Here is a 24,415-nt window from a genome sequence, read left to right on the forward strand (position 1 = left end):
CTGCCGTCGGCTCAGGTCATGATCCCAGGGTCCTGGGATCGAGTCCCACATCGGACTCCCAGCTCTGCGGGAAGCCTGCTTCTCCCTCTCCCACTCTCCCTGCTTGTGTTTCCTCTCTCGCTGTGTCTCTGTCAAATAAGTAAATAAATAAAATCTTTAAAAAAAAATTTATTTTAGAGGCAGAAAGTGCATGCATACAAGAGAGCTGGGGGAGAGAGTGGGGGGGTGAATGGACAGAGGGAGAGGGACAGAGAGAATCTCAAGCAGACTCCTCGCTGAGTGAGGAGCCCAATGATGACGGGCTCAATCCCACAGCCCTGAGATCATGATCTGAGCCAAAATGAAGAGTCAGATTGACTGAGCCACCCAGGTGCCCCAAAATTAAAATTTATAAAAGCAATCCCTCCCACCAGACAAAAGTAATGAACCAAATTGCCTATCAAGTTGATGGCATGACCACAAATGAATTACTTCGATTTTATTTTTTTTTAATTATTTCAATTTTAAATTGCAGTCTCATGAGATATACCCTAAGGCTAACAACAACAACAAAACCACTTTAGAGAATCATACTGCTGATGTCGGTGCTGCTGGTATTGTTGTTCTGAAACTGCTGGAAGAAGCAAATGAGAGAGTATGTGGTCTCGCCACGAACCAGAACCTCCACATGAGAGAAAGGAGGTATGCATATGAGACTGAAAAAGTTCAAGCAAAAAACCTATAGTCTTGAATTTCATTAGGGATTATCAGTAAGAACTCATGAAACATTTTGTCTTAAAACATATACACACACACATTTGTACATGTGTAAGTAAGCAAGCAAACTTTTGCTCTAGGCCACACTAGACTAACAGTTGCCAAACTTAACACTCTCACTATAAACAACTAAAAAACTGGACAGAACACATCAAACAACTGTTTTCAACATTAGAAAACAGGCACCCAAGACTGATCCTTAAGAGAAGAAAAACAAACTGAGTCCTACAATTGCTCTGGGTTTCTGCCTGCAGGTACAATGCAGACAACAGAGAAGAATGGGGGAATCCCACGCAGAGGAGAGCAGTTTTCCAGAGCTGAGACAGGGATCAAAGTTCAGTGAGGCTGAGGTGGCTGAAAGTTGCACAGCAGAATTACAGACAGGAGGAAGCTAAGCAGGAAAAGACTTCCAGAAATCTGCATATGTATAGGTTGAAACTCCACAGGCAGGCCAGTGAATGAATGAGTAATTCCCAGAGCAGAAAGCCTAGGGACAGAAAGCCTAGGGCCAGAGGGGAGGGCCATTGTTAAACATCTGAGGCATTTATAGTAGAGACCCCAGAAGCGAAATACCTTAGTAGTAGAGTTAAACTATCCTGAAATCTAAACCTGTCCTGACAAAGCTTAAAAACAAGCCTCCAGGAGAGTAACCTAACCACCCCCCAAAATAAAACCCAACACTCTTAAAAGGAAGATAATTTCTAGCACCCAAAATGTAAATTTCACATTTTCAGCACCCAAAACTACTTAGATAGGCCAGGAAGCAGGAAAATGTGACTAATAAGCCGGAGAACAGTCAGTCAATAGCAACAGACCGAGAAACAACAGAAGAGATGGAATTAAGAGACAAAGACTTAAAACAGCTACTATAGCGCATGCAATATGATCAAGGATTAAAGAAGACAACATGAGGAGAAAATGGAAGAAAAAAAGAAACATGGAATTTCTAAAGATAAAGAAAACCGTATCTAATGAAAATTTCACTGGCTGAGATTAACAGCAAGTTAGATACTGCAGAAGAAAAGGCCAGTAGCAACAGAAGTATCCAAAATGAAGCAGAGAAAAAATGTTGGAAAAATTAACAGAGCCGGGCGCCTGGGTGGCTCAGATGGTTGGGCCTCTGCCTTCGGCTCGGGTCGTGATCCCGGGGTCCTGGGATCGAGTTCCGCATCGGGCTCCCTGCTCCTTGGGAGCCTGCTTCTCCCTCTGCCTCTCTCTCTCTCTGTGTCTCTCATGAATAAATAAATAAAATCTTTAAAAAAAAAAATTAACAGAGCCACAGTGATCTGTGGGACAATAAAAAGTGGTCAAACATACATATATCCCAGAAGAAACAGGACAACAGGAAAAAAAAAAAAAAAACTGAAGAAATAATGGTTCAAGATTTTTCACATTTGGGACACCTGGGTGGTTCAGATGGTTACGCATCTGCCTTCCGCTCAGGTCATGATCTCCAGATCCTGGAATGGAGTCCTGCATCTGGCTCCCAGCTCAGCGGGGAGTCTGCTTCTCCCTCTCCCTCTGCCTCCCCCTCTGCTTGTGCTCTCTCTCTCCCCCACAAAGGAATAAATAAAATCTTTAAAAAATTTTTTTCAGGGCACCTGGGTGGCTCAGTTGGTTAAGCGACTGCCTTCGGCTCAGGTCATGATCCCGGAGTCCTGGGATCGAGTTCCCAGCTCGGCGGGGAGCCTACTTCTCCCTCTGACCCTATCCCCTCTCATGCTGTTTCTCTCTCTCTCTCTCAAATAAATAAAATCTTTAAAAAAAAAAAAATTTTTTTTTCAGATTTGACTCACAGATCTGAGTTCACCATGGTACATGACAATAAAATTGTCAAAACCTAGGATACGGAGAAGAATCTTAAAGCCTTTAACAGAAAAGAGAGGAACAAACTTAAGAATTGCCACAAACTTGTCAGGACTATGCAAACCAGAAGACAAAGGATGGATATCTTTAAAATGCTGAAGGGGGCGGGGGGGACACTTTTTAAACCCAGAAATCAGTATCTAGCTAAAATATCCTTCAAGGCAAAATAAAGACTCTGTCAAATGAAGAAAAGCTACAAGAACTGGTCATAGCATATCTGTACTACAAGTGTTAAAGGAGGTTGTTCCAGAGGAAGGAAAATGGTAACAAATGGAAACCTGGAAAATGAAGGAATAAAGAACTCCAGAAATGGTAAACATGGGTAAAAATAAGGTTTTCCTCCCATTTTAAAATTTAAGAGAACAGCTTAAAATAAAAGTAGTAATAATGTTTTGCAAAATGTAAAAGTAAAATGTATGCAAAAGCATAGCACAAAGGCTAGGAAAGAGTAAGCAGAAGAACAGCATCATAAGAATCTTGTATCCCATGTGAAATGCGGCAATTCTATTTAATCCTATTTAAGTCTAAGATGCACTTTGTGAAAGATAAAGCAACCTCTGAAAACAATTAAATATAGCTAATAAGCTAACAGTGGTGATAAAAGGGAATATTAAAAAATAACCCAAGAGAAGATAGGAAAAGAAAGAAAAAGGAAAGAATACACAGGACAGAAAGAAAACAAAGAGCTAGCTAGACAGGAGACTTAATCCAACCATATCAGTAATCACATTAAACATACATGGTCCAGGGCGCCTGGGTGGCTCAGTTGGTTAAGCAACTGCCTTCGGCTCAAGTCATGATCCTGGAGTCCCAGGATCGAGTCCCACATCGGGCTCCCTGCTTGGCAGGGAGTCTGCTTCTCCCTCTGACCCTCCTCCCTCCCATGCTCTCTGTCTCTCATTCTCTCTCTCTCAAATAAATAAATAAAATCTTTAAAAAAAACAAAAAACATACATGGTCCAAACGTCCCAATTAAAAGGCAGAAATTATTAGACTGGAAAAAAAAATAATCAAGACCCAACTAGAAATATAAAGAAATCTTAAATACAAAGACACAGGTTAATAGCAAAAGGATGGAAAAAATATAACACGCAAAAACTAATTTTGAAATAGTTGGATCACCTTTATCAATAGCAAAGTCGATTTCAGAAAGAAAGAAAAAAAGAACTGCCAAAGGAAAAAAGGAGAAATTTTACTAAAGAATTAAAAAACCCTTAAATGTAAGATGGTATAGCCACTTTGGAAAACGGTCTGGCTGTTTCTCAGAAAAGTTAAACAGAAATTACAGGGGCGCCTGGGTGGCTCAGTCAGTTAAGTGTCTGCCTTAGGCTCAGGTCATGATCCCAGGGTCCTGGATCAAGCCCCGCATCGGGCTCCCTCTCAGTGGGGAGCCTGCTTCTCCCTCTCCCACTCCCCAGTATACTCACGCTCTCTCTCTGTCAAATAAATAAATCTTTAAAAAAAAAAAAAAAAAAAGGGAGCGGGGGCGCCTGGGTGGCTCAGTTGGTTAAGCGACTCCCTTCAGTTCAGGTCACAATCCTGGAGTCCTAGGATCGAGCCCCGCATCAGGCTCCCTGCTCCTCGGGGAGCCTGCTTCTCCCTCTCCCTCTGCCTGCCTGCCGCTCCCCCTGCTTGTGCTGTCAAGTAAATAAATAAAATCTTTAAAACAAAACAAAACAAATTACAACACAACTCAGCAATTCTACTTCGAGGTATCTACGCAAGAAAAAAGAAAATGTCCACAGAAAGACTTGTACGCAAGTATTCATAGCATTACTCTTAACAGTCACAAGGAGAAAACGATGCAAATGTCCATCAACTAAGGAATGGATAAGCAAAATGTGGCAGATCCACACAATGGGACTTTATTCAGCAATAAAAAAGGAACAACCTGCTGATATACATTACAAGATACCTAAAATCTCAAATACCTCATACAAAGTAAAGGACGCCAGACTCAAAAGGCTACATAATGTATGATTCCATTTATATGACATTCTGGAAAAGTCAGAACTGCAAGAATAGAAAACAAATCAATGGCTGCCAGGAGGTGGGGTGGAGAGGAGCTGACTATAAAAGGACACAGGGGAAGTTTCTGGGGGGTGATGGTACTGCTCCAAATGCTAATTATAATGGTAATTTTGTTTGTCAAAACTCAAAGGTCTGTAACCTAAAGGGGTGAATTTTTCTGTATGTGAATGTAAAGCTGAATTTTCAGGGGAGGGAGAAGCATGTTAACACCAACTTTTACTGGAGCAAGCCACTACAGCATACCTTTCAATAGCCCAGTAAAATGTCAAAACAAATGTGAACTAAAAAAATCAAACTTTTAAAAAACCTCACAGAACCAGGGGCGCCTGGGTGGCTCAGTCATTAAGCATCTGCCTTCAGCTCAGGTCATGGTCCCAGGGCCCTGGGATGGAGCCCTGCATCAGGCTCCCTGCTCTGCGGGAAGCCTGCCTCTCCCTCGCCCACTCCCCCTGCTTGTGTTCCCTCTCTCGCTGTGTCTCTCTCTGTCAAATAAATAAGTAAAATCTTTAAAAAAAAAAAGAACTGTACATTAGTACATCAAAACAGGTAAATTCTACTGTATATAAATTATGCCACAATTTAAAAACAGGAAAAAAAGCAATTCCTATTTTACATCCACAATACTCAGGCTGTGAAGCAACAGAAATTCTCATACACTACGGAAGGAGTGTACATTCATATGATCACTTTGAAAAACAGCTGTTCTTCCTAGTAATGATGATCAGGTGCAAAACCTACTACTGGTCAGTCCCATTCCCAGCAACATACACACCGTAGAGAAGCTACTCCACACATGCACCAGGAGACATGTAGAGAAATGCTTAATGCAGCATTGTCTGTTACGGAGGTAACTAGAAACAACCAGAGATAACTAGAAACAACCAAATACGCACCAAGAGGAAAATGGACAAATAAATCATGGCATATTCACACCATAAGACAGCACATAGCAGAAAACATGATGTATGTCAATTAAATGCACCAGCACATTTCAAGCTCAGAAATGATAAGCAAAAGCAGCAACTCAGGGAAAAATAACATGATTCCATTCCCATAAAGATTATTTTTAAAAGGCATGTTCAGCAATACAGACTTATGGGCAAACCTAGAAACAAAAGCAAGGGAATGATTAGTACGGAAATCAGAATATTGGTTATCTTTAGCAGGGAGAGAAAGGGATATGCTCAGAGGCTTCAAAGAATGTAAAAGGTGTTCTGTTCCTGAGCTGGCTGGTGAATATGGGAGTGCGCAGTTTATTTTTCAGCTATTCTTTTTTTTTTTTTTTTAAAGATTTTATTTATCCATTTGAGAGAGAGAGCACATGAGAGGGGGGAGGGTCAGAGGGAGAAGCAGACTCCCTGCCGAGCAGGGAGCCCAACGCGGGACTCGATCCAGGGACTCCAGGATCATGACCTGAGCTGAAGGCAGTCGCTCAACCAACTGAGCCACCCAGGCGCCCTATTTTTCAGCTATTCTTTACCACAAACTGTATATACTCTCTTTTGGGTAAATTATATACTCCACGATAAAAAAAAAAAATAAAAACAATATATTCTGAAAATGCCCAGTAGGTTTTATATGTGTGTTCTACTAATAGAACAAATCTCTGTCTTAAACTAATGCAGAGTATCAAGAGCGGGAAACCAGCAAAGCTTGTTTTGATACCAAAACGGAATAAGGTCTGAAATCAAAATATCACAGATCACTTATGAATACAGATGTAAAAATCCTAAATAAATGATACATACTAAATCCATCAATGCATGTTTAAAAAGAAAACCATATCGAAGTGACATTTATCCTAGGAATACAAGGATGTTTGAGCACTGGGGAAAAAGTCTATTAACATAATTCACTATATTATCAAATTAAAAGAAATAAACTACGATACATTTGCTCACACAAATATTTACTGAAAGACAACAGTAACTAAAATTAAAAACCCCTCCCCTAGGGAGTTTATGTTCTAGCCAAAGGAGACAGACAATAGCAGTAAGTATACAGCAAATGATACACAGATTATCAGACAGTTATAAACACCAAGAAGAAAAAGATAAGGCATAGACGAGGGGACCCCTGAGGGGTACGGAGGGGTTAGGGTGCAATCTGAGCAAGACTTGAAGGCGGTGTGGGAGCAAGTCACGCAGGTACTTGGGGGGGGAAGCATGGCAGACAGCTGAAACATCAAGGACAAAAGCCCTGAGAGTACAGTGGCAGCGTGTTCAAGGACCACCAAGCAGGCCACTGTGTTTATCCAGCAGAGTGAACCAGGGGAAGAGAGTAAGAAGAAGGGCAAGGAGAGTGAGGGTGGGGGTAAATCTCATCAGGGCCCTGCAAGCAACTCTAAGGATTTTGACCTTGACCCTAAGTGAAGGGGTGGGGGGTGAACACTGGATGGTTTTGAGCAGAGGAATGACATGATTTGACATTCGAAAAAAAAATCTTCCTGGGGAACCTGGGTGGCTCAGTCGGTTAAGCGTCCAAATCTTGATCTTGGCTCAGGTCTCAATCTCAAGGCTGTGAGTTCAAGCCCCATAATGGGCTCCACACTAGGAGTGGAGGCAACTTAAAAAAAAAAAAAATCTTCCTGGCTCCAGAGCTGAGGAGAGTGACAAGAGTGGAAAGCAAGGAGACCAGTTAGGAAGTTACTATAATAATCTAGGAGAAAGACGATGGTGGTTTAAACCAGGAAGGTGGCCTGGGGTAGTGAGTAAAATGGACATATTCTGAAAATTAAGCAAACAGGGTTTATTGATGATTACATGTGCCATGAGAACAAAAGAAAGGAGCCGAAGACAACTCCAAGGTTTCTAACCTAAGCAACTCAACATGGAATTCCCCCTAACTGATTTAGGCAAGACAAGGGTGAAACAGGTTTGGAGTGGAAAAATCGAAATTGGTTTTGTTCATGTTAATTCTGAGATGCCATCAGTATCCAAAGAGAGATATTGAATAGACAACTGGATAGATACAAGTTTGATGTCCAGAGAAAAATATCCAGGGTAAAGATATACTTTGGAAGTTGTCCTCGACAAAGAAACAGAGAAGCAAAGGAAACAAGTTACCAAAACAAAGGAAGATGAAATCTAAGTGTTGGGGAGAGAGGTACTGAAAAGAACCAAGGGGATTTATCCCCTAAATTCCAGAAAGGCTCAGAATTTAAACCAAGTACCAAGGCAGACAAGGATGAGGTATGGGATTGAGAACATGGGGATTATTAAAAGTCTGCATTAGGAGGACACAGACATCCTTACTCCAGCACCACGCATTTAAGGAACAGCCACTCCCACTGCTGCAGGAGACTAGTGAAGCCACAAAACCATGACGTAGCGCATTTCCCACTAGTGTTTAAGAGCCTGACTCTTAAATAAAGAATAGTCCCTCAACCAAGATCATCAGACATTTGAGTAAGACACACAGGGTGAAAAATGATCCACACTAAAGTATATATTCATGGAAAAAATTCTAAAAGCTTTCAGAGGCAGGCAGTAGAAAAAGGGGTGGGGGGGGTGGAGGACACCTAACAGAAGACCAGGAATCAAACTGGCACTAAATTTCAAAAGCAAGACTGGACCTTACATTTTTTTTCTTTTGAGGAAATAAAGCTTATATTTTGGAGATTTTCAAATCTTCATTTTATGGAAAAAAGATGCTGGTAAACATTCTATACTATATATTTCAACTTTAATACTAAAAATTACTATCCTAAACCAATTCAACTGTTTGTCAAAGAGAACTGCTACCAGTCAAGGAGTAACAATCACCTTCTTGGGTTTTTCCACTGCATTTATCCAACAAACATTTACTGAATACCTCCTATGATAGACACTGAGGATATAGCCAAGGACAAAATAATACCAATTCTCTACCCCAATGTCTAGTCAGAAAAGACATATCAAACAATCACCTAAATAATTACATAGTCATAAACTTGTAAGTGATCAGAAGTAAAGCTTGGGGCACAACAGGAAAATGCAATTTAGAGATAAAGTTTCTGAGGTACTGACATTTAAGTTGAGACCTATAACCAGGGAAAAGCAGAAGAGAGTTCCAAATGGGAGACACTAAAACTCGAAAGAGCTTAAGGAATTCAAAGAACAGAAAGAAGGGCAGTGTGGCTGGGCAAGGTTTGCATTTTTCTGGTAAATGCCACAGAAAACCATTGAGAGACACTAAACAGAAATGTGTCGTGGTCAAATGACATTTTTTTAAAAAAAAATCCCTCTGGCTGCTATGTGAATTACCAAGGAGCAAAGTGGATGCTGGGGGGGGGCAAAAGTGAAAGTAAAGGCCCCAGGCAAGAGCTGTTTTGGTATCCAGCCTATGAGGGTAACTTAGACTAAGGTGGTTGCAATGGGAATGGAGACCAAAAAAGTACAAGTCAGAAGTCAAAGGAGAACTGTCCAGAGTTAACTGACCCAAGAAAAACTGGCATGCAGAGTCAGAGACTAAAACAGAAGGGATTAGCTAACACATAAAGGCACACATGTGAAAGCCCATCTAGTACAAATGAATCAAAAAACCATCTCCCAGAACAGAAGACATCTTTTTTGCTCCCCATCCCTTTCCTGCATTGTGATGCACACAGAATTTAAAAATGACCCCCAAAACATTTGAGAACCAACTCATATAGTCAAAACTTCAAAACTCCTAAGCCTGTCCTCCATGTGTTGAATACAACTCTCTCAAATAACCAAAAAATGTGACTTGGTCCCATTTACTTACACTCTCTCAGGCTGCTTCCCATTATTACAGGAGTAGGAGACATATTTATGTTTCAAAAAGACCAATGTGACAAGTATGATGCCTGTCTGGAATACAGTTAGCACTCAAACATCAGTTTCCAGCTTTCCTTCCAGATTTAGCTAAGCTAGAAGAACCAACTTTCTTAGACTAAACAAGTTCCTCAAATAACTCTCCCAAAAAGTCTGACCTGAAGGACTGAGAAGAGATCATACTCAGTTTTCATACTGGCTGACCCAAAGAAAAGTGTTTTTTCAAACACAGTCCCAAGGAAGCCTGGAACAATCTCTTCATTTTCCTAGAACCCTGGTGCCTTAAAATCACACTTTAAAAGTATAACCTTTTTGTTTTAAAAATACACATCACTTTAGCACCCCTGAAATTATCATCCCGCCCACCCCCCTGAACGACCACAAAATCATTCCAGTGGCAGTGCTTTCAAAACCTCTGGTACCTGACCTTTACCACACTTCATTATTACAGCGCTTTGAACTTCAGGAAATAGAAGGACAAAAGGCAGCTAATCTCTTAGACATAAAACCAGAATCTGACCAGGGCTCTAAGAACAATCAAGTTCTCTCTTCTCCCTGGGCTGGCTGGAAATCCCGTCAAACAACAGAATACCCCCTTTTCCACAGGCAGATCCAGACATCCCTTGAGAATTATTCAAACAAATAAGGAACCTTTCACCAACTGAGGGGTCAAAGCCTCCATCAAAACCAAACTGCTGCTACTATTAACCAGAGCAAATGGTACTGCTCTACTAACTGGGCCTTCTGTGCAGACCTCCTACAGTTCAGAGTGGAACGGGGCTTACAATAAAACAGTCTGCCTCCAGTAAATACCAAATGCATCACAAAAGAACAAGAAAGAAAAATATCCCGTGCTGACTTTTCACACAAAATAGTCTAGATGCTAGAATCGGAGCACAGAAAGGATCTTTACTGAATTCTTACTCTAGAAGGTTTTCAACAGAGTTCCAGGGTCTGGGAAAGATCTTTGAGTGCTTGGAGCAGGGGGTGGGGACAGCAGAACTCACAAGAGATGGAGAAGGTGGGCCCTCATGCTTGTTTCAACCAGAGCAGTTTCACAGCCATCTATTTGTATTTCAGAGCTCCATTTCACAACATAAAAGGATTTTACACCTCAAGTATTTAAATGACCAATCTATTTCAAATCCTGAGTTAGAGACAAAGAAGTATAAATGGAGATATTTAGTAAGATATGAGGTGCTATGCTGGAACCCAGATCTTGACTCCTACCTAGTCCAATACTTTTACTACCACCATAGATCACTTATTCTAGCATAGAAAAGAACACCTACGATCCGAAATGCCAATAAAATTAATGCAGAGTGCAGAAATTCAACCAGTCATAACTAAAGAGTCACATCTAAGGACATGAAAAGCTACCTGGCTTAACAATTATAAGGATTTTCATTAAAGAGAATAAAACCGACATTTCAAGAAATATCAAAGAACTCACAAGATGCTTCAAAAAGATGAAATGACCAAAAGTCATAAAACCTGTAGAAAAACTCTTTATTCTAAATTAGCATAATGAAAAGAAATTAAACTCAAAAGATGGGGGACCTGGGTTCTAGTCCCAACTTGGCCATATGCATTTGTCACACAAATGTATAATCACAGATACATCATTTAATCTGTTAGAAACTCAGTTATCTAACTGCAAAATGAAAATGAACTGGATGATTTGAGAGCCCCTCCCACACTAAAATTCTAAGATTCTAAGCATTTAAAAGATCCTATATTTGATAAGGCTAACAGACTATCAAAGACATTGTCTTAAAATGTCACTACCATTTAGAGATTCTTTTTTCTAACAAGATGATCAAAGTTCAAAACTCTAAAAGAAATAATAACATCTTATCTAAAACATACCTAAAATGTTTAAGCTGTTTCTAATGGCTCAGTTTCTGCCTTTAGCAATTAAGAGGAACCAGATTATGGCCATAGTCACGGACAGATTTACTTCTAGTGTCAGCAGATTCTTCCACAGATTTACGTAGAACTGCTCTAAAGAGGGCAAGAAAAAAAAAGGGTTCTTAGAAGTCAACTTGCTGAGCAGAAGAAAAAATAACCCAAAATATGCATATTCTATAATAAAACTGATATAAAAGAAAGGTGAATTACAAGGAGAACTGACTAGCTAAGATTCTGATGATATCATCATCTATTTTTCATCCAGCCAATACTTACTAAGTACCTACTGTGTGCCAGACACAGGGCATACAGTGAAAACGAAGTTGCTTCACTCCTACACTAGTGCAGAGAGGCTAACAACCACCAAGTAATTTCTGATACGGACAGGGCTATGAAACAAACAAAAACCCTCCTGATGTTGTGGAATTAGACGGGTAGAGATATGTTCACTGAAAAGATACTTTTGGATTAAGAACCAAATGACAAGAAGTTACCATAGAGCTTTCTAAGTAGAGGGGCTAGCAAGTGCAAGGGCCCTGTGGGGGACACAAATCGGGGGTGTTTGAGAAACAAAGTGAAGACCAGGGTGGCTTTAGTATTAACGACCAAGGGGAAAGTGCTAGGAGAGCAGATCACAGAGGTAGGTAAGGGCCACGCATGATAGTGATGTGACGTGATTTGCATTTTTAAAAGACGACCCTGGGATGCCTGTGTGGCTCAGTCACTTGAGTGTCTGCCTTCAGCTCAGGTCATGATCCCGGGGTCCTGGGATCGAGCACCGCATTAGGCTCCTTGCTGGGCAGGGAGCCTGCTTTTCCCTCTGCCTGCCACTCCCCCTGCTTGTGTGCACTCGCTGACAAATAAAATCTTAAAAAAAAAAAAATTTTTTTAAAGAAGACCACCCTACTTGCTGTGCACGTATCAAAAATCAAAATGCTGGGGCACCTAGGTGGCTCAGTCGGTTAAGCATCTGCCTTCGGCTCAGGTCAGGATCTTGGGGTCCTGGGATCGAGCCCAATATCAGGCTCCCTGCTCAGGGGGGAGTTTGCTTCTCCCTCTCCCTTTGTGCTCTCTCTACCTCTCTCTCAAATAAATAAATAAAATCTTTAAAAAAAAAAAATCGGAATGTTCTCTGATACTGCCTTTCAAATGACAGACTCCATGATTTTATTGTATCTAAGTCTAGGCTTATTTCCTTTGTTCTTCTCAGTATTTAACAGTAACATAAATAGCTTTGAAATTGCTGTAAGTGTGGAGTTGTACGTGAATATTTTAATTGTAGTTATATAAATAACATTGTGGGACTGCAATAATTATCTCCCTCTCTTCCTCCATTTCTGCTTTTTCCTTTCTTTTATCTGCAAACTGGATTTTAACGGATGGATACTTCAGGCATAGTTACCTATTTCTTTTACCAAAAAAATGTTTTTCACACTTTTATAAAAATATTCTATATATTAAAAAAATCCAACGTGGCTTGTTAAATTGGGCTAAAAGACCCTGAAGGCTGAGCCCTGTATCATACATGAGATATAATAAAGTGCAAATAGCCATACGTAACGTAAGTGACATACCCGTATGAGAATCATTCTACAACAACAATGAACAACATCAAATGACTGCAGTTATGCCTGACAGTGAGTGCTGCAAAGGCCAATACAGGCTAAACTCACCAGTAACACAACCACCAAGTCGAAAAAGCATAGTAGTTCTGCATCAAAGTTTTAAAAATGTAGAACACTACAAAGAAACTCAAAGTGGCTTTGTAAGAATGGGAAATCCCAAGTGTAAAAAACTATATGAATCCTACCTCTAACCAGACAATAATGGACACTGACAGCTGACTTCAGGAAAGGCTTAAGAAGAGCAATTCAAATCAAGAATTCAAAGCACAGATAGATTTCATCTATCCCATCCATCCTTGAGGACTAGCTCTGGGGACTAATGCAAGCATCTATATATAAAGTGTCAAATGTACCATCAGATTACCCAAAACAACTTTTTATCAGATAAGGAACCCTGTGGCCTGCCCCAAAAGACTCCAGCTTATCAGTAAACCTTTAGTAATCATGGATAAAGCCACACAAATGTATCCAGAACCAAAAAAATTCCTGTTTTCAACTAAGTAGCAAAATCACATGGATAAATAGAATTCTGACCTTGACGGCCCACTAGAAGAGATTTCCAAGCACGGCACAGAAAAACTACAAGGCATTCTGCACATGCTTTTCCTTAACACGAGAGAGAAGTTAGGCAAAGAAAATGCCACAGGATTTCAGAGGTGTCACTAGCACTTTCCAAAGAAAAAAAAATGAGAAATGTAGTTAAATAACTTGTGCCTTCCTGGCCCTTATTACAGGCAAGACACAGACCAAACCAGCACTATACCATATATCCCCTCACTGCCATCCTTCATTGCTGAGTGGCTCTGTGCTACAACCTGGAGGAGTGGACATGATCTAGCAGTGCAAACAGAAAGAAGTCTGGAAATAACCAAGATTTCTACACTTTTATTAGTCCTTTAAAAATGTATTTTTATATTAAATGTATTTAATTCCACAAAACAACTGACCTGAACTGTTCAAAAATATCAATGCCATAAAAGACAAAACAAAGCAAGGGAACTGTTCTACATTGACAAATATTAAAGAGACATGACAACCAAATGAAATGCAGGATTATTTTTTTTTAATTTTTTTATTTAAATTCAATTAATTAACATATAGTGTATTAGTTTCAGAGGTAGAGTTTAGTGATTCATCAGTTGCATATAACACCCACTGCTCATTACATCAAGCGCCCTCCTTAATGTCCATCATCCAGTTACCCCATCCCCCAACCCACCTCCCCTCCAGGAACTCTCAGTTTGCTTCCTAGAGTTAAGAGTCTCTTATGGTTTGCCTCCCTCTCTGTTTTTATCTTTTTTTTTGAAATGCATGAATCTTGACTGGATGCTGGACTGAAAAAATAAGCTATAAAGAATATTTGTGGAACCAGAGACAATTTGGACTATGTATTATATACTATTGTATCAATGTTAATTTTCTTGAATCTGATAATGAAATTATGGTTATAAAGGATAATGTACTTGTTCTTAAAACATACATTCTAAAGTATGTAGAGAGGGATAAAGCAAATTGCGGCAAAGTTATAGACAAATGAAACGCAGTTCCTACTCTCAATGCGTTCACAGAAAAAGATTTCTCCTCCCATGTAAAAGAGAAATATGTCATCAACATGCATATTTGTAATATAATACAAACAATTATAATTATACATAACTATGTACCATTATGTTATATACAACAAGGTATAATATGTAACAGAAAAATGTCATTAACAAGCAATTGATGATAAAGAACCTAAAGGAATACCAAAAAGGCTACCATTTATTAAGGACTGACACTGTGTCAGGGATGCATACACCACCATAAAGAAAGGTTAAATCTGTCCCAGGTTATAAAGCTAGGTTTTGAACTCAGGGCTCTATTTCTCCCCAAGGCTCAGTTCCTGACATTACATTATACAGCCTCTTAACAAAAGAAGTCCAAAATATTAGAAACAAAAACAATATAGAGGGGCGCCTGGGTGGCTCAGTTGGTTGAGCGACTGCTTTCGGCTCAGGTCATGATCCTGGAGTCCCAGGATCGAGTCCCGCATCGGGCTCCCTGCTCAGCAGGGAGTCTGCTTCTCCCTCTGACCCTCCTCCCTCTCATGCTCTCTGTCTCTCATTCTCTCTCTCTCAAATAAATAAATAAAATATTTAAAAAATATATATATATAGAAAACAGCACAGACATCTGAATACAAGATACATTTGAAGTATACATAAAATCAAGTTTTATGACTGCAAGTTGTATCACTGGTATTTGCTCAAGTGTTTAATTTTGAATTAAAGAAAATAAGTCTATCAAGAAAATAAAAGGGAAAAGTTTGTATACAGACTACTGAAATTTATAACCACATTATGGATGAGAAGAAGGGTGGGCATCAAATTTTCAGTTTCCTCATCAAAAGGTCATCTTATGTCTAAATCAGGTCAGCAAACCACAGCCCCAACCCAAATCTGGCCCTCTCACTGTCTTTGTAAGGTTTTACTGGAAGACAACCTTGCCCACTCACTTATGATTTGTCTATGCCTGCCTTCCTGCTACAATGGCAGAGATGAATACTTATGATAGAGATAGTATGGTCCACAAAACCTATTTATTCTCTGGCCCTTTATAGAAAGTTTGCCAACCTCTGGTTTAAATAATATCCATTTATATCACAAATAGTAGAAAAATAATTAGCCTGTTTATTTCAGTTCTATTTAGGCTTTACTGTGAACTCTACTTCATTTAAGTTCTCTTCCTTTGTAATTAGCTCCACTTAGAAAAAGCTAATGAATTTTTTAATTTCCACAAGGATGTTTATATGTCAGTTATATTCCACAGAGTAGGTCTTGTTTTAGCTGCCCAGTAATTTATCTTCACAATACTATTACAAACAAAATCCTAATTAAAGCACATCTGCAGTTACCCCCACACATCCTTACCCTTCTAGTGCATACAAGCTGCAAAGATATAAACAAAGAAAAGATGAATAGCTGATATGACTGAAGAATTCCCAATACCCCGTTCACCCTAGAACATCTCAAAGTGCCATTTAGGACCAACATCACCACCATCACCTGCCTGCTCATTAGAAAGGCAAATTCATGGATCTCATCCCAGACCTGTACCAGGTGACTCTCAGACTAAGAGTTTAAGAACAGAGTTGATATTACTTACCTTGAGTGTGAACAGGCTGATTCGGCCAGGCAGTTTATAAAACAGCCCCTCTCCTCCTCTTGAGTTGGAATGTAGCATGGCATTGAGACATGCGAGAGGGGATGTCCCGCTGTAAAAACATACAAGGATGGATGAGGGTTATAGAAATCTACATGCCTACTTATTCAAAGATCCAATACCCTCCAACTCATTCTTAAATCAAGAAATACAGCAGAAGAGAGCCCATGACAATTCCACTTTGGAAGTAGTACAGGGCAACAAATGAAATCCCCATCAATCACACCCAGGTAGGACATGGTATGTGATTCCACACCTGGCACTTTCTTAGTGCCTTTTGACAACATCAACCAAGTTCTCAAAGAGATTTAGAAAAAGTACACAGTGACTGTTCAAATTCAGGGAGTTTTAAAAAAACACATTACCCAATATTTTTATTAAATTTTAAAAGTTAAATTTTAATATTAAAAACAGAATGTGCTTCCTAGCCTCTGTATTTTGACCTGCATATATCATGCTCAGAAACATTATCAGCACAAAGACCACAGAATCAATGGTGCTGTCCCAAGAAAACAAGCACACCTTTTCATCCCCAGTTAAATATTTGCTAATAAGCACACAAAAGAATATTTCATTTGCTTTTTCTCTGTTGGGAAGGGGAGAGAATGGGTTTTATTCTACATCTACCCAGGAGCAAGCACTTAAATTTAAACTTAAAAAGAAAAGTCAGTCAAATGGATCTGGTACCCAATAACGGAAAAAAGATGGTTCATTAAGCTATTTCACACTCCCTGCTACAGTAGTTGGTTGCAAAACCGTAACTCAGTGAATTAGAGGCCATTTACTGAATCTTAAAAGAGAACAGCTGTCAAAAACACAGACAAGTGTCCATTATTAATATTAACTGAGTTTGGCACTAGCATGTTAGTGCTAGGATTCACCTGTGCACCTTCTCGTCCCTCTCCCCAGTATGTTAAAAATATATAAATATCTTAAGTAAAGCCTCTTAAGATCTTTCAGAACCAGAAGCCTTAATTTATACAGTGTTAAAAATAAATTCTGAGTCTAAAAAAGCCATTAAAAAAAAAAAAACAAACCCTATTACTTATTCTGCTTTGGAACACACTGGATGCTAAAAAAATTTTCACCAAGAACCAATCTCTACAAGAAACCTTGTGCAGAATGTGGAGTATCAAGTGGGTGTGCTAACATCTCTGCTACAAGGGGGAACGGCATGCTGGCAGAGTCCTTCAGCAGAACAGTGTGACTCCTACACACTATACCTCTGTCTACAAATCACAGAGCTGCTCACTCATCATGAGCCACCATGACTGCTTCATTAATTCCTATAAAAGCAAGAAGCAGAAAGAGGTTAAAGTTCTCAATTTCATCTGTCCCAAAGGGACTAATTTACCTTCTATAGGTATAGTGGTCCAACAGCAGTGCAGACAGCAGCATGATGGGAAATAGCCCATAAAAACAAAAATAAAGCACAATTATAACACTACACAGTGCATAAGTACTATTTAAATGAATGTGATCTACACAATCCTGATCTTCCCTCCCCACAAACTGTCAGCTTGAGACTGTTTGAACTGGTTAACTGGAAAGTGAGGATCTTTTGACCCTAAAAGGTCAATTTCAAGCAGCTAAAGCTTAACCAGCAAAAACATATGCTGTTTGTTCTGAGTTCCAAGAAGGGAGACTATGTTGTGCTCTCTTCTTTCAATTAAATTAAAGAAAAAGGGGGTTGGGGTTAGAGTGCAGAGAGAAAAGAATTAAACAACCACTGATTTTCATGCCTGCAATTCCTTTTGTTCCTAACTTGTTGCTTCTCTAGCAAAACTACATCATAGGAGAATAAAATCAAGGTCACACTAAACTTTAGTATATTCCTATGATGAATGGCTAGAATCAGTAGGGAGGAAAAAAAGGCCAGTGGTGTTATGGTGATGAGACAACCCTTCTTTTGATCCTAAAACAAAGAATTTCAGGGATATAGAAAGGGAAGTTTTATACAAAATAGAGCCTATCAGAGTCTGCCCCTTCTCTACTACTAATATGTGCAAAAGAGAGTACAAAAGAAAATGCGTGGACTCCTTACACAAAGAACACACTCCACGTCAAGATTTAAGGGAGAGCAAGAATAGGGAAAGCTGCTGCATCTCTAATGAAAACAAATGGATGTTCACCCATTCCCACCCGCCACTCAGAAGACACACAGCTTGGGAGATAGTTCTATACCACACCAGACTGGGGCCGGGGGGGGGGGGGGGGCAAAAAAAAACACGGGGGGGGGGAAAAGGGGGAAACCCCCCCCAAGGGGGGGGGGGGGGGGGGGGGTGCGCAAAGAGACACATGGAGAGGGAGAAAGGGGGAGAAGGCATATATACACTTAATCAGGTCACTAAGTATCTACAGAAAGACATATGTCCTATGAAACCCTCTTGAACAACGAGAATAATACGAACCTCATTTCCTTTAATCCTTCTGCCTCTATGACCTGCAGAATCTGTTTTGGTGTCATTGGAGCATCCGAGTAGTTTTCTAGTACCTGAAGAAATATAAATGTTCTGATTTTAGTGTGCAATTTCCATTTATATCCATCAGTCTATATCCTGAGCTACAGTTCTGCTGAGGTAGCACTGCTAACAATTTAGTTTTTCCACAGTTAACACTGCTTCAGAAACCAAATTACGGATCTATCTAAGATGTTGCTAAAAGTGACTGAAATTAGCGTAAATATTCTAATTCTTAATTCTAAAAACACCCATCTTCTTAGCATACATGCTATGGTACATGGGTGGGGCCTTAGCAACCTTGGTTACTGCTTAACTTCACCTTGTTCACATGACTGAACCATAGAATACATAGAGCTACAAAATAATGACAAGACACAAATGCATTCAGATTTTTTTTTCCTGAGGAAGTCTGGTTAGTACCCGTATTTTTTTTTTTTTAAGATTTTATTTATTCATTTGAGACACAGAGATACAGAGAGAGAGAGAGAGAGAGAGAAAGCATGAGCAGGGAGAGAGGCAGAGGGAGAGGGAGAAGCAGGCTCCTCGCTGAGCCAGGAGCCCGATGTGGGGCTCGATCCCAAGACCCTGGGATCATGACCTGAGCTGAAGGCAGACGCTTAACCATCTGAGCCACCCAGGCGCCCCAGTACCCATATTTTTAAGTGATGGTTTTTGCCACTGTGTTGTGAAATTTTGGTGTGAACTGCCACAGTACATTTTGCCATTTGGCAACGTGAAGCTCTGATTCTGTATGACTGGTGCAGGCAAAGCAACAAGAAACAGAACGTCCCATTTACGTTAGCATCATCTCCAACAAAGTCATGGCAGCAGTTTCCTAGTGAGCAACTGTGGCTCTCTCATGTGAAGGAGCGGAGCTGTTTTAGAAATGCCATCCTTCTCAGGGAGGAAAAAGGCTGTCAGTATCTTTGTACGGTCTCTACCAGCAGCTGCCGAGGCTACTCCATACACCTTGCAGTTGCTTAACAACTGTTAACAACTAAGTGCTGCTTTGTCACAAATAAAATGTAAAGCAGGAAGTCTGACAGGATTGCTGCTAAAGGGTCTCCCTGTGGAAGAACATGAGCCCTTAGCACTAAAGGAAGTCAAGCTTTGGAGAAGCAGATGCTGAAATAAAGTCCCTATTTACCATGGTCCCATTGTTAGCCTCTCTCTTTTCAATTTTTATATTCTCTTCAAGTAGCTCTATCACCTCTCATAGCTTCAACTACTACCTATACTCTGCTAACTCCCAAATACTCACCTCTAGCCTGGGTTTCTCCCCAGCTTCCGACTCAAATATTCACTTTTTTTTTTTTTTTAAAGATCTTATTAATTTATTTGAGAGAGAGAGAATGAGAGAGAGCACATGAGAGGGGGGAGGGTCAGAGGGAGAAGCAGACTCCCCGCCGAGCAGGGAGCCCGATGCGGGACTCGATCCAGGGACTCCAGGATCATGACCTGAGCCGAAGGCAGTCGCTTAACCAACTGAGCCACCCAGGCACCCTCAAATATTCACTTCTGTACTGACATCCGCCCCCTTGATCATCTGTTCTAATTCATCTAACTGGCAACTCCAATTCATCGCCCCTCTTCCTCCATCACCTAATGCAGAAACCTAGACAGCACCCCTCACTCTCACCTGTCCCCCAGTTCCTTCCCTCACCCAACACACAGCCCCTTTGCTAATATGCCTGCAACCAGCTCTGCTTTCCTCAAATCCATCCTTCCTCCGCTACCATCCTTCACTCCACAAATACATGAAATACTTACCTGTGCCAGGGACAATTCTAGAAGTCAGCAGCAAAAAAGACCAAACCCCAGCTCTTGCAGAACTTACCTGCTATATGAGGTCAACCCAACAAAATAAATCTGCCCTCATCACCTTCCCCGCTTTAAAATTCTTCAACAGCAACCTAATCACATACAGCAAAGGCCAAAGCTTCCGAAGAAGAGCTCACCAGCTCACTGGAAAAGCACAGGCTTTAGAACCAGACAGACCTGGATTTAAATGCTAGCCTTCTAAACTTGGGCAAGTTACCTACCCAACCTGAGCCTCGGTTGCCCCACTTGTGATGGAAAGATATTGATGTCTTGCCCTAAGGGTTGTTTTAGAGATTGCAGATCATGGAAATAAGTGTCTACAGTGCCTGGCACAAATATGTGCTCACAGGCCTGGCACACAAGGCCTCAGAATCTGGTCTCTGCCTGTCTCTCTACCTGACTGCCAAACTGATACTCCATACCTTCACGTTCCAGTGACTATGTGTAGTTCTACCCAATCCCCACACTCTCCACCCTGTGCACAAGCGTGCACACACACACCACTAGCTCCTTGTCACCAGCTCCTAACATCCTCCATGATGGGCCTAACTTCTTGCCCTTCAAGATTCAGTTTGGAAAGCACCTTCCTCTAGGAAGCCTTCTCTGATCCCTGCCAGACAGAGTTAAATGTCTCTTTTCAGTGTCCTCATAGTCCACAACACATGTAATTTACCTTCCAAAGTGGGACACTTGTGAGTGGAAGGAGGAACCAGTCATGATGACGCCTGGACAATAAGCCTGAACCAGGATGTCTATCATATGTACATCTATGATGGCACTTATCATGCACGTAGTAAAATTCTATTCATGGGTCTAGACCTTCTCCATTCCCAGAAGACCTTTAAGTTCCTCAAGGGCAAACCTTATCCATCTTTGTATTCTAAGAACCTGAGTGCCAAGTTAAGCGGTGTTGACTTGAACAAACCCACAACAAACCCTGTTACAAGCTACAAACGTTCACTGCCACAGATACCACTTTTTTGATACTAAATGAGAGCTGAGTTAGCGAATTTTTGTACTGTAATTTTTTTTTAAAAGAAGCATGACTCTGAAAAATTAGTTACCAATTATTTAAACAGCAGTCAGGAAGAGCCTGAGAATCTAAGAGACAACCTTCGGGCCTGAGAATCTAACTTCTCTAAAAGGAAGTTACATCAAAAGATACAAAGTATTCACTTTTATTATAATTGTATATGCCTCCAGCTTTTAGTACAAGAACAATTCAGCAGTGTTCTATTCCTAGTCCCTGGTCTTTCTGGCACACTTAAAAAAAAGTATCTCTTCTCCTACTTCAAAGAGAAAAAAAATGTTTGATGTAAGAATGGTCAGTCATGAATCAAAGTGAACGATAAAGCGTACAATGAAGAGTTTCTCAAAGCCAGGGAGAATCCATTTAAGGACATTCAATTTAAAGGGAAATCCCCTCGTCTATTTCTCCCAAACAAATCGTTCCTAACAAGCAGGAGGATTTATACCATCCAACCCTCTATAAAGTCTACCTCTTATATCTAGAAAAGACAATACTACAAAATGTTTGAAAGAAAAGTATCTACTTCTCAACAACATAACATCTGCAAAAGTCAATCTCCTGAAGTATACTACACTAATGAAATTCTCCAGAAGCCTCTTCTTTCCTACCAAAATAGTTTTTAAGAATTCCCAGTATCACTCTAGCCACCAATCTAAGCAAGGTCAGGAGCAATATGAAACCACCCCAGAGCAACTGCATCTGATTGCCATGTCAAGCACTTCAAATTCACCTGTCCAAAGAGTAGATTTAATCACCTGCCCTCCCATTACGGGCTTTCTCTAGTCAAGCTAGTTGTTCTCTGTCCAGCATAAGCTCTCACAAACTCCCCAGCACTCGGTGTTGCAGCAGTTTTCTTTAAATGGGGAGAGGACTCTGAAGAGTTGCCCCTCACCCACCAAATGGTCCCATCCAAAGGGACTGAAAATTCTAATAAAAAATAAAAGATATGCACAATTACGCACCATGTTTCCACAAGTCATCTTTCACATGTTTAAGGGCACTACAAAGTTATTCCTGTTCATATTGTTTTTTAATGAAGAGCCATAAAACAAAAAGAGAAATAACTTATTCAGATAATCTGGCATGAAGTTAAGCCAATGATAAAACAAAACTAACAACCTGGATACTGGAGTTCAGAGTAAGTCCAAGAACCTAAAGAGGCTTAACGGAACAGTGGACCCTGAATTCCTAAAGTCTTTCAACTAGTAAAAGCCAACAGAGCTTTGAGACAAATAAACTTTAGAATTCTGTCAGAACATAAATAACACAGGATTTAAAGGTACTTTCACCTACCTCTAACAAGTAAAACTCTGGCAAGCAAATTTCCTTTTGGTGCCCAGAGTCATAAACACCTGCATAACAGGAACTTAGAGGAGAATTTCAATGAACACCCAAGACTCAACCTTGAGGAGAAAAAGAGCAAGCACATCCTTTGGCTCTCCCCTCCTCTCCCTCAGGCCTAAATTTGTTTCCAGGTGAGGCAACACTGGAGAAATCCTAAAATTCCCAAGAGATCTCAAAGCTAGCCAAAGCTTCCAATCTTGATTGAATCAAGAAAATATTTAGAACTTCAAAATCTACAAATTTCATATGCCAAATCAAAACAAATGAACAGAAGCATGAAACTTGAGCACACAAACACTTGCTATTTCTGTTCACTGGGCAACAAGTGCCTGGAGAAGACAATCAGGAACACCAGTGAAAATTCTCTCCTAAACCAAAACTGCTTTAGTTCTTCTAAGTCAGTAACTGAGTTTTACATGTTCCAAGAAAGAAAAAGGTGTACCACAGAGCCGGAACAACCCCCAACACAATAGTCATCTCTTTGTCTACACAACACCTCTGAGGAAGGAACCTCAACTTCCCAATAAAGATTAGAAAGTGAAGCTTCATTCATCATTAAAAGTGAATTACAGCAATTACATTTAAACTACAAGGTGTCAAGAGACATATGCTATCTGCACTATAACCCTGCTCTGTGACAGTTCTTGAGGAAGTGACATCTCTAGGAAAAGTTACAATTGTCATCTGCCAAGATATATTTTTAAGAACATGTCTCCCAGTGTCTTAGCTTTGTGGGTGCAAATCCAAAAGGAAGGTATTTCGATTACAAGTCCTCTGACGCTATGGGAACAAAATACACAACCCTCCTCACTAGGCAGTTTCAACAAATTACTCCCTCCTTTGCTAAGTCCTCAATGAGCAGTATCTTCAGAGGTACTTGGTCTTTGTCCAACACTTCAAGTATAACATGCACCAGGACACTAAGGAGAGGAGGACACACACATACATTCTCTGCAAAGTAGAGTCAGTTCTCTGCAGAGTCCCTATCTCCAGTCTAGCTTATGAAGCAAAACCCTCTAGTCAGCGTTTCTCAAAGTGTGGTCCCGGGCCACCTGCATTACAGTCAACATGGGAAGCTGGTTAAAATGAAGACACTGAGGCTCTACTCAGTCTGAATTTCAGACTCAGAAGATCTTAAGCAGGGCCCTAGGACGAGCATTCCTAAGAACCTCCCAGGTGTCCCCAACAAGACACTAAAGTTTGAAAACCACTACTCAGGGTTCCACCTGGGAATAAGCACTTGCTTCCCTCCACACACCTGGTTTAGATTGGGAAAGCTCAAAATGTCACTCGCGTCCTTAAAATTGGGGGTGTTTTCCGACCCCTGGAGTCAAACGCACCACCCCATTGCCCACCAGGAAGCGAGGGAGGAGCTTCCGACCCTTCCCGGAAACCTAACTCCCCCGAGTGCATAAAAGAAGCTTCCCCAGACCCCCAGACGCTGCCAAATAGTGGGGGAGGGGAGGTTGGGGCCCCGCCGCCCGGAGGGGGAGGAGCCGGCCTCCCAGCTCGCCCCTCCGCAGGAATTTAGGGGGTGGGGGGAGCTGCATAAAAAGGCGCCACATCCAACCAGCGAAGGACCTCTCCCCC

The 24,415-nt window shown here is 40.7% G+C and overlaps 1 protein-coding gene across 1 annotated transcript in view; it reads right to left on the minus strand.

Annotated features, from left to right (window-relative positions):
* ASXL1 (ASXL transcriptional regulator 1) overlaps positions 1–24,415 on the minus strand; it is a 74,619-nt gene that overhangs the window by 48,652 nt on the left and 1,552 nt on the right. Inside the window, 2 exon segments of the mRNA XM_044919033.1 lie at positions 16,112–16,220; positions 18,580–18,662. Of these exon segments, the coding sequence (XP_044774968.1) occupies positions 16,112–16,220; positions 18,580–18,662 (192 nt within the window).

This window comes from Neomonachus schauinslandi, chromosome 10, assembly GCF_002201575.2.
Source record: "Neomonachus schauinslandi chromosome 10, ASM220157v2, whole genome shotgun sequence".
In the NCBI taxonomy this organism is placed as follows: Eukaryota; Metazoa; Chordata; class Mammalia; order Carnivora; family Phocidae; genus Neomonachus; species Neomonachus schauinslandi.